The sequence below is a fragment of the Phaseolus vulgaris genome, chromosome 2 (assembly GCF_051622355.1).
Source record: "Phaseolus vulgaris cultivar YP4 chromosome 2, ASM5162235v1, whole genome shotgun sequence".
In the NCBI taxonomy this organism is placed as follows: Eukaryota; Viridiplantae; Streptophyta; class Magnoliopsida; order Fabales; family Fabaceae; genus Phaseolus; species Phaseolus vulgaris.
The window spans coordinates 48,996,870-49,007,181 of record NC_143499.1 but is presented as its reverse complement, the minus strand read 5'-3'; the positions used below and the strand labels follow the sequence as shown (position 1 = coordinate 49,007,181).

Below are 10,312 nucleotides of genomic sequence, written 5' to 3'. Positions count from 1 at the left end.
ATGTATTTGAAAAGAAATAAATAAAAAAAATGTGAAATGTGAGATTGTTTGTATTAAAATTGAGGGAAAACAAGTAAATTTGAATGGAAAGTAGTATGAAAGTTGATATTATATTATATTGACGTGACTAAAAAAAAGAATTGTAAAAATTGTTATATTAAAGATTATTAATATGCTATTGAGTATTTTTTTTAAAAGAATATGTTTAAATACTAGTTGAATGGTGAATAATCATGTTAAAATAATTGAAAAAGATCAGAAATATATTATAATATTGAAATTAAATATTTAAATATAATTGAATTAGAAATGAGAATGAATTAAATTATTAAGATGCAAGTTAGAATTGATTGGGTTGTATTTCGAATTTCCATTTTGAGAACTTATATCTCAATTCTGGATTTTTAATTTGGAATATACTGAAATAAACAAGAATAATTTTGGAGTTTCAAAAATTTAAAGGTTGCAAGTTAAAATTGATTGGGTGCAGAAAGAAAGAAAAGGCCAACCACCAAAATTCGTGCCTCCCAATACCCACCAACACTAGACACCTTAATTCATTCAAACATAGTGTAAGCGAAATTGCTTCCTGCACCCCACTTGTTGCATTCTGAAGGGAATTTCAAATCTTTTTCCGTTGCTGCAATCTTGTTTTATATTGAAAAATATACTTTGATAATCCTTATAAATTATACAATTCTCGATTTAATGAGTTTAGAAATAAATATAAAAAATAAAAAATAAATTTAAAATTAAAAGATATAAATAAAATAATAGTATTGAAAGTTGTTTTATAAAAAATATAAGTATTATCCTTTTATATTTTAATTACAGTTATAAAACTGTCCTTGCCACCTCACCATTCTTGCCACATCATCAACAGTGGGCACGTTACAGATGCTAGGCCCAATCTCTACCTCGAAACTACGTCGTTTAGGTGAAAGAATCTCTCATCTGTTATCTCCCTCTCATGGCATCTTGCTGCTTCTTGCCCTAGCCGTGTTCTACCGTACTTCATCTTCTGGTAGTGGATACACGGCAGTTATTCTTTTTTCCTCCATTCTCAGTCTCCACCCATTATTTTCTGTTGCAGCAACTATTCCTCTTAGCTCAAATTTGAGTTTTTTTTTTACGACTTCACGATTTTTTAATTTTGTGTTTGCAATCTGTTTCCTCTACAAAGCCCGAATCTTTTGTTTGAATTCTGAACATTCAAGGGGTTCTAAAGGATAATTCGTTACTGGGTATCCGTTATCTAATTTATATTTTCTAAACACAAAAATAACAACCATGTCTCTGTTCCTTAAAGCTCTGCCTTTGATGACCTCCCGCACCAGACCATCTTTGGTGTTTCTATGCAGAGTTTCCAACAGAGTTCCATTGCCACTTTCAAGAACCAGAACAGTGTTTTCCGTTTCTGCCTCCACAACCCCTTCAACACAACCACTTCCTTCTGCTCCGGAAATACTCACTTCCAATGCTAAAGCCCCTTTGGCCCTCACTGAATCCCTTGAGTGGATCAACAGGACTGCATTTTGTGGTGAATTGTCTTCAAATGATGTGGGAAAAAGGGTCCAGCTTTGTGGGTGGGTTGCCCTTCACAGGGTCCATGGTGGCCTCACATTTCTTAATCTCAGAGATCAAACTGGAATTGTTCAGGTACTTGCCTGTTGTAAGTAGTTGTTTTTCTTAATCAAGTTTTCTTTTGAGTTTTATTGGCACCTGAATGTTTACTTAGCCTCATTCACTTGGAAAAGTTTTTGTATTACCAATGCTACTTTTGTGATTTTCTGTTATGCATTTACTACTTTACTGTTGTTTGTAAATGTACTTGGTGTTTATTCTAAATAAGCTTTGAATTTCAGGTTACAACCCTTCCAGATGAATTTCCAGATGCCCATTCCGCTATCAATGACCTGAGGCTTGAGTACGTGGTTGCAATTGACGGTGTTGTCAGGTCTAGGCCAAACGAGTCAATCAACAAGAAGATGATAACAGGTTCCATCGAGGTATATATCATTAATAAGGGTAATTTCACTTTGGTATTGAATCGACAAGAATTTGTTTCTTGAAGGTTTTGTTTTATACATCAAAGCCCTTTATATATTAACTTATTTATTTTCTCCAGCACTTGTTATTCTGTGAATAAATGCTTGTACTCAAGTGATTGGTTTCTGGACTCTAAAGATCTGTTTTTTTGTTTTTGTTTGGAACGTTCTATTTATTTATATCAACCATTCTTTTTTATATGTGTATCAGGTTGCTGCAAGTAGAGTTCAAGTGCTAAATTCTGTAAATTCAAAGTTACCATTCTTGGTTACTACGGCAGATGATGCAAAAGACTCTCTTAAAGAAGAAATCCGTTTGAGGTACTAGCTGCAAGTTACATGATACTCACAATTGCTTATTTGTATTTATTTACCTTTCTTGAAGAGTTTTTTAATGATTATATCCAAATCTTATTATTTTACCTGTCAATCTGATGGAAAATAACTTTTATTCTTTAATTTTGTCAAGTCACCTGGTTGGTGCATTTTACTTTTATGGAATTTTAGGTCTTCAATGAATATTGCTATTAGTTTTATGGTCTATATTTGCATGCTAGAAAGTCATTTATTTAGTTATCAAATATTTGATTTATCTTTAGCTTTTGTAGAAATGAGAGAATTTTGTGGTTGACCTATCCAAGTTTCTTTCGTTATACCTATTCATATTGTTTCATCTATATGGGAGATCTATTGCTTATAAATCCTTTTGCAGGTACCGATGCCTTGACCTGAGGCGGCAACAAATGAATTTCAACATATTGCTGCGGCATAAAGTGGTTAAACTCATTCGAAGATATTTAGAAGATGTTCATGGTTTTGTGGAGGTACTATCCTATGAATTCATCACTTAGTTATTTTCTCTCTTCATTGTGTAATTGTATTTCTCGCCCTCCACTGTTCTCTGGGGTTTGGTGTTTGATATCCTGTGTTGGTCTTACCTTTTTTGGTCACAAGATAGATTGAAACTCCAATACTGTCAAGATCCACTCCTGAAGGTGCCCGGGATTACTTAGTTCCATCAAGAATCCAGGTGTTTATATCTTTTCAACTCATGCATGATATTATTAGTTTCAGTTTTTGTTTCTCAAGATTATGATAATGAAATTTATTCAATATATTTCAAACCATTAATTTGTATGTAATATATTAAATTAGTTGGGTTTCTCCTGGGCAGGAATAAGGGTGTTCAGTCTGGACAATCTAGCATTAGATTTCTCTAAAAAATTGGTAGTCCAGTTTGGAACTTAAAAATATTGGTCCTGTCCTGTCAGTACACGGAGGCAGTTTCAATTTAGCTTCTGGTGGACCAAATCCACCCGCCTGCAACTCTTATCGTAGTCATGCACCTCTCCTCTCATTGTCATGAAGCAATGCTGGTGGCATCACTTGATAGTGATACCATGACTGCGAGTCACTTTCCTTGTTTGCCAAGAGATGACATTATAGGAATGTGCAGATGTGCTCTTGCAGTCTTGCTGGCTTTGCTATGTGTTTTTTGCTGTCTGAATGCAAACAGGAAAACACTCAGTTCTAAGAATTCCTTCCCCTTCATAATATCTGATAATTTTTGTATGTTTTTCACTATTTTTTTTTTAAATTTCATATATCTATATTTTATTTTATTGGAGTAGCATCTTTGATGAGCAAAACATTGCCAAGAGTAATTGGAAAATCAATACAGGTCCTTTTATCTATTTTTGGTGAGCCACTTGATATTGTTTTGTTGATTGACTATCACATGAATTGTGAAGCCAGGAACATTCTATGCCTTGCCACAAAGTCCTCAGCTATTTAAGCAAATGCTAATGGTAGCTGGTTTTGATAAATATTATCAGGTTGCAAGGTAATATTTTCTTCTCGTGTTTGGCTACTTTTATGAGAATATGTTATTGTCCCACATGTAGTTCTTTTTCACCATAAAAATAAGCATTTGTTTAAAGTGACTATCGTAAACTAAGAATATATAATGCTTGTTTCTGTAAGCAATACCAGATGTAAAATTGAAGCAACTATCATGCAAGTGACTTTTCTGTTTGGATAAAATGCAATTTATGTTTTCAGATGTTTTCGTGATGAAGATTTAAGAGCTGATAGACAACCTGAGTTCACACAGCTAGATATGGAAATGGCCTTTACTCCTTTCGAGGATATGTTGACGCTTAATGAAGAATTGATTAGAAAGGTTAGGTTGTACTATTTGTAATGAGACCTCTGTGACAATGGCTTATAAAATGCATTTTATTCATTAAGGTATATAAGTAGAAGGGATTCCTTTACTATATCGTGATTTGAGGTGGAATTTTGGAACAAAGTAACAAGGTATATAAGTAGAAGGGATTCCTTTACTAAAGACAAATTATAGTGGAAAAACACAACTTTGTTCGTTGATCTAAAAGTCTCATTAAATAGCTTTGCTAGCGAAATGTACCTTGTTCTTCAATGCATCTCCAAACTTCAATAGGAATATTTTATCAATGACAAGTACTTCATCATTATCCATCCACTTAAGAGCTTCTTTTATTTCTCAAACTAAAATTCTGCTTTAGTGAGCCGATTTTTTAAAGCCAAACTCTATTGCAGTGGTTAAGTTGTGCCTTGATGATCAGTTGGTCATGGGTTTGAATCCAAGAGCAACCTCTTTGATTATGTAAGGATAAGGCTGTTGAATGACCCTTTCTTATACATTTGTATGGCAAGGAACCTTCTAGTACCGGGGTACGCTAGTTTTTTAAGCTAAACTTTGTCGATACAGATATTTTATGTATGTGGTTTTAGATAAAGATGGCTAATTTTTTTATCAAATTGCTAATTGGTAATTAATCGAGGATGATTTCATGGAAGAGTGTGCCAATTGGCAGATTGTTTGGAAGAATATGTGTTGTCTATTTTTAAGTTGTTCATCACCAATATTAGAATATATACTTATTACTTCCACACTATTTGATTTGAAGAAAATGAGAAAGAAACAGAGGAGAAAACGAAAAGCTCATTTGAGCTTATTTGGTTTATCATAGAAAAGTGAAAGAAAATAAATTCTAAGCGTGAGTCCTGCCTCAAAAATTTTCTTCTCTGTACCAAAGAAAACTCTGGAAGCTGTGAATATAGGAATGTTCCTAATTAAACCAGCATCTTAAAGTTAATAGTGATGTGCTGGATGACACAAATGAACTTTAAGTGGTGGAGTGTGAGTCACATAAGCTTAAGTCTTTGATTGACATTCATAATTTATTATTTAACTAACATCATAGTAACCCTTTTTGTTGGTGTACCTGATGCGATTGGAAGTCCTTTACTTTCAAAATTTGATTATATCAGTAGATATATTGATTTTTTGTTAGTTTGATATTAGATGGTATGATGATCAATTTTTAAATTTAATAATTGATTTTCTGATTTTTTTTACCAACAGTAGTAAAGTTATAGGAAAAGTAGCACTGCCATTTGTCAAATTATTGTTTTCATCATTGTCTTATTTCTCTTGGAACAAACAACAAAAACGACAATTACCATTTTCTTTCTCCACTTTTTCTTGCAAGCCAAACAACATCACGAATTTCACTATTTTCTCTTTTCTTAATTCTCTTTTTTTCTTTCCATTTTCTCTCATTTGCCAATCAATGTGCTAAGTGTAAATAGGGAACATTTATTGCAGGTTTTCTTTGAAATTAAGGGGGTTGAGTTACCAAATCCTTTTCCCAGGCTTACATATGCTGAAGCAATGAGTAGATATGGTTCAGACCGGCCAGATACCAGATTTGATCTTGAGTTAAAAGATGTAATGATCTTTCTTTCACCTCCTCCATAGCACTTCTGTAGTTTCTTGTGTATGGTTGTTATTTGTTGACAATCCTCTCTTTTGTGTCTGTATTCTCTTTGATTTGATAATTGTTGTATCTTTCTGTTGTCTTGTATTGCACTAGATACCTATATTTGCTTCTTAAGGAATCTTGGTGTATGTAAATAATTTTTACGGTCCTGCAGGTATCCGACATTTTCTCAGGTTCTTCCTTCAAAGTTTTCTCTGATTCCTTAGAAAGTGGGGGAGTTATCAAAGTATTATGCGTACCTTCTGGTACAAAAAAATACTCAAATTCAGCTCTTAAGAAGGGTGATATTTACAATGAAGCACTCAAATCTGGTGCAAAGGGTTTACCCTTTCTTAAGGTCTTGGATGATGGTAAAGGATAAATTTGCTAGTAATAATTTATTTTTATGTTTTTGAGAGATATTTATTATATTCCATTTCTGTGTTGTAAACCTTTGATTTTAGGGAACATGGAGGGAATTTCTGCTTTAGTATCAAGTATGGATCCTACAATTAGAGAGAATTTATTAAGGCGATGCTCTGCAGGACCAAGTGACCTCATTCTATTTGCAGTGGGTCATCATGCCTCTGTAAATAAAACTTTAGACCGTCTAAGAGTTTATGTAGCCCATGACCTAGGTTTGATTGACCATGTAAGTCAGTGGTTGTTTTTTAGAGAAAAAAGGAGCTCTTTCTCAGCTATTTCTTTTTCTAATATTATTTTGTTTGAGTTTTTAGGGCAGGCATTCAATTTTGTGGATAACTGATTTTCCAATGTTCGAGTGGAATGATCCAGAGCAGAGGCTCGAGGTCTGTTCTTTTAATATCAACTGACAGTGTATTTTCCAATATCATTAATGTCTATTTCTGAAATTGTATGATTGTTCTTTGTCAATATAATTCTTTGATGATCCTCTCTCTTTGAAATTATGTCAATGTGTGTGAATTGGCAATTTTCTTCTCATCAAGCCCTGAATATAATTCAATTCTTCTGTTTGGAAGGTTTTCGAAATAGTATTAGTTAGTGCACTTAGGCAACAATATGTTTCATGAATCACATGATAAAATGTGCAATAGGTAATCATGATGGGTATTAGTGTGAAGGAAGTTGTACTCAATTAATATTAGCCTAGGAAATAATCTCCTAAAGTCTATCAAATGATCTGAGTCTTTATGTATGGATGACATGTCGAACATATGTACTGCATTTCAATTGAATAATGAAACATTCCCATTCAGATCTTTCTCTAAATCTTCCCTCCAGATTCAACAGGAGGGCCTGTGCTTGGTGCTTGATATTCTGATATTGGCAAATATGATATGTCCTAGGAAAGTGTTTGGGGTACAATACATCATTTCTGTTTTTTGTTATTATTCTTAATTATGGTTTAATGCAGGCTCTTCACCATCCTTTCACTGCACCGAATCCTGAAGACATGAATGACCTTGCATCCGCTCGTGCTTTGGCTTATGACATGGTCTACAATGGGGTGGAGGTAATTCAGATTCATTTCTGTACTTTCCTCTCTCTATAAGCTGTGATGGTGATGATTTGACCAGTGAAATCTGTATTAGTTACAGAATTAGTTTGTGCCTATTTTTTGTCAGATTGGAGGGGGAAGTCTAAGAATTTACAAACGTGATATACAACAAAAGGTTTTGGAGACAATTGGCATCTCAATGGAGCAGGTTAGTGGATCGTTAGTCTGAAATAATAACCACGAATCCATTATTGGGCTTAGTTATCTTCATTTGTTTTGTATCTTTTTATATTTGTAAAATGTTTCAATGTTGCCTAAATTTTTTGAAATGGCTATACTAATGGAAATAAAAACTGAATGGCTATAGGGTAGGGAATGCTAGATGGTCATTAGTAAGAGTGTAAATGAGTTTGGTTATTGTAATTTCTTTCAGGCTGAAGCAAAGTTTGGTTATCTTCTTGAAGCACTTGACATGGGGGCTCCACCACATGGTATGCTGATCCGTAACGTTCTAAAACAGTTTATAGCCCAAATCCTCCTTTTTTTTCCTGTGAGAAACTGTTTGATATCTGGCTAGAGTAGGATCATTGTTCTGTGTCTAACCATTCATCTATGAAAAGACAGTTTTATAGCCCAAATCCTCCTTTTTTTTCTGTTAGAAACTGTTTGATATCTGGCTAGAGTAGGATCATTGTTCTGTGTCTAACCATTCATCTATGAAAAGGCAGTTTTATAGCCCAAATCCTCCTTTTTTTTCCTGTTAGAAACTGTTTGATATCTGGCTAGAGTAGGATCATTGTTCTGTGTCTAACCATTCATCTATGAAAAGGCAATTTTCCTTTAGCTTTTTTGAAGTAATGGTTAATAATATCAGTGAAACAAACATGCATGGGCTGTCATGAAATGCAACTGTACAAGGGTCTGGTTTAGATTTAGTAGAGTTGACCATATAAAGAATTATTTTAAAAAAATGGTTCTTGTTTGGGAATAATTTTAAAAGCAAGTTTAGAAGAATCAGTTGTTTGGATTGCGTAGGATTTGGAAAAAAAGGGGGTTCCACTTGCATGATTACAGGTTTACACATGTGATGGTTATGTGGTTAAAATTTGATCATTGTGGTTTTTTTAATGCATTGTATGAAGCATTGGGTCAAAAGCACTGATTGCTTCTTGTTCATAAAATGAATAATTGTATATTTGATTAATAATTGTTGTGTAGGAGGCATAGCCTATGGATTAGACAGATTGGTTATGCTGTTGGTGGGTGCTAATTCCATCAGAGATGTCATTGCTTTTCCAAAAACAACCACTGCACAGTGTGCCTTAACCAGATCACCTTCTGAGGTGGATCCTCAGCAGCTCAAAGATCTCTCAATTAAAACATAAACTTTTCTTCTATTTCACTGCACACCCATTTTTGTATTGGTGTAAGGAATTATGTTTATCAAGGAAGAGGAGATTTAATTAAAGCCAAACAAATTAAGAGATGGATCATCAGAATTAAAATTGGAAATGGTTATTATTTTCTACTGCAATTGCTTTTTCTGTAGAGTGCAGAGGAATGGGCCTGAGAAACTATCTTTAGATAAAGCTCATCACAATGTAACTACACTAACAAGAGAAATTCTAGGAGCATATTCTATTTTTGAAACATTCTATTAAACAAGTTCTCTCATTAGTTGAAATTTACTAACAAAACAATTTTGTTAGCCTGTCTTTTTCAATGATTTCTCCTATAATTCTGTTTCAAGGATTTTTAGCCACTAACACACTGTGGGGACTTGAGCACCATAGAATGCTAAAACTCCCACCAAACCCTGTATGAATGGGGCAAATTTTGTAACAAATGCTCAACTCTTAATCTAATCACTGATGTTGCTGTCAGAAATATGTCACTGTATGATATTTTGCTGAAAGTATTAGGTGTAATAAATTATTTGATTTGATATTTAAGTCTTAAAGTTATCTTATTGGCTACTTTTTATATTGAATTTTCTATGTTTGACTAATTCCTTTAGTTGTTTTTTTCTTCATGTTTAGTATTTTTCAAGATTGATAATAATAATGCATTGAAAAAAAAAAGATTCAGTATTCATATAAATTTACACTGGAATATTGGCAAGTAATATTTCTTAATTTATTCAGAATACAGTGATTATATCTTTATCTTTGCCATAATTATTTTGAAAGTTATACTTAAATAATTTAAGTAGATTATTAGCTTCAGATTTTTATACTGACAGATAAAAGCTCTGTTTCCCTAATAATCACATTTGAAAATATTTTCTCATTTGAAGTATTGTTTCAATGTTTATCCACATATAGAAGTTTTAAAAAATTGAGAAGAAAACATTAGGTTCAATTGTTGGATCTGCAAGCTCAGAACCAAATAAATATGCCACCAAAAACACAACAAGAACTACATGTCACAAAAAAGAAAAACAAGCAGTACAACATTGAATCTAAAATGAAGTACTGCATAGATTTTATTTAATATTATTAATAAAGAAATGTATTTTCTTTTTAAACAGCACAATTAAACAAACTTAAGACAATTTACATATAGATAAACTTATTTATCCAACAACAATAATAATAATTAATGAATTAGTTAGCATGAATTATGATTTGTTATTTGAAGGATGATGAACCGTCCAATATGTTGTATAATTTATTTATTGGATAAAAATATTGTATTTGGATGCAACTTGGCAGAAGGTACATAAATATTTTTTTTTATTTTACAAAAAAAAATTGTTTTGAAAAGAAAATATAATATATTTTAAATTGATGAGTTGGACATCTATCTACAAAAGAGAGGTTAATGAATGAGTTAGATGATCTTTCATGAAAGAGTCATAGGGTGATTTAATTTTTTAATATATAGTCGTAATAAATCATAAATGGACCAATAAGTTATTTTTGGCTTATTTATTATAAATTTAGAATTTTATTGAAATGAAGGTGTGTTTGGTCAAT

The 10,312-nt window shown here is 32.6% G+C and overlaps 1 protein-coding gene across 3 annotated transcripts; it reads left to right on the top strand.

The window, feature by feature from the left end:
• Positions 1 to 867: 867 nt before the first annotated feature.
• Positions 868 to 9,042, top strand: LOC137812930 (aspartate--tRNA ligase, chloroplastic/mitochondrial). Of its 3 annotated transcripts, none has more exons than XM_068615188.2 (15): positions 868 to 1,659; positions 1,866 to 2,009; positions 2,260 to 2,369; positions 2,761 to 2,872; positions 3,007 to 3,078; positions 3,800 to 3,891; positions 4,110 to 4,230; positions 5,701 to 5,823; positions 6,030 to 6,225; positions 6,319 to 6,506; positions 6,592 to 6,663; positions 7,251 to 7,349; positions 7,462 to 7,542; positions 7,768 to 7,825; positions 8,553 to 9,042. In XM_068615188.2, exons 1-15 carry the CDS (start codon positions 1,291 to 1,293, stop codon positions 8,717 to 8,719), a joined length of 2,004 nt encoding a protein of 667 aa, XP_068471289.1. In that variant the 5' UTR covers positions 868 to 1,290; the 3' UTR covers positions 8,720 to 9,042. The 3 variants fall into 3 exon arrangements, with proteins under 3 accessions (XP_068471289.1, XP_090155359.1, XP_090155360.1); XM_090299233.1 differs by having other exon boundaries at positions 872 to 1,659; positions 3,804 to 3,891; XM_090299234.1 differs by lacking the exons at positions 868 to 1,659; positions 1,866 to 2,009; positions 2,260 to 2,369; positions 2,761 to 2,872; positions 3,007 to 3,078 and adding an exon at positions 3,230 to 3,617.
• The last annotated feature ends 1,270 nt before the right edge of the window (positions 9,043 to 10,312 follow it).

Coding starts and splice junctions, on each gene's coding strand:
- LOC137812930 (XM_068615188.2), top strand. CDS start 1,291: ATGTCTCTGTTCCTTAAAGCTCTGCCTTTGATGACCTCCCGCACCAGA. Junction 5,824..6,029: donor TTGATCTTGAGTTAAAAGAT/GTAATGATCTTT, acceptor ACGGTCCTGCAG/GTATCCGACATTTTCTCAGG. Junction 6,507..6,591: donor ACCTAGGTTTGATTGACCAT/GTAAGTCAGTGG, acceptor TTGAGTTTTTAG/GGCAGGCATTCAATTTTGTG.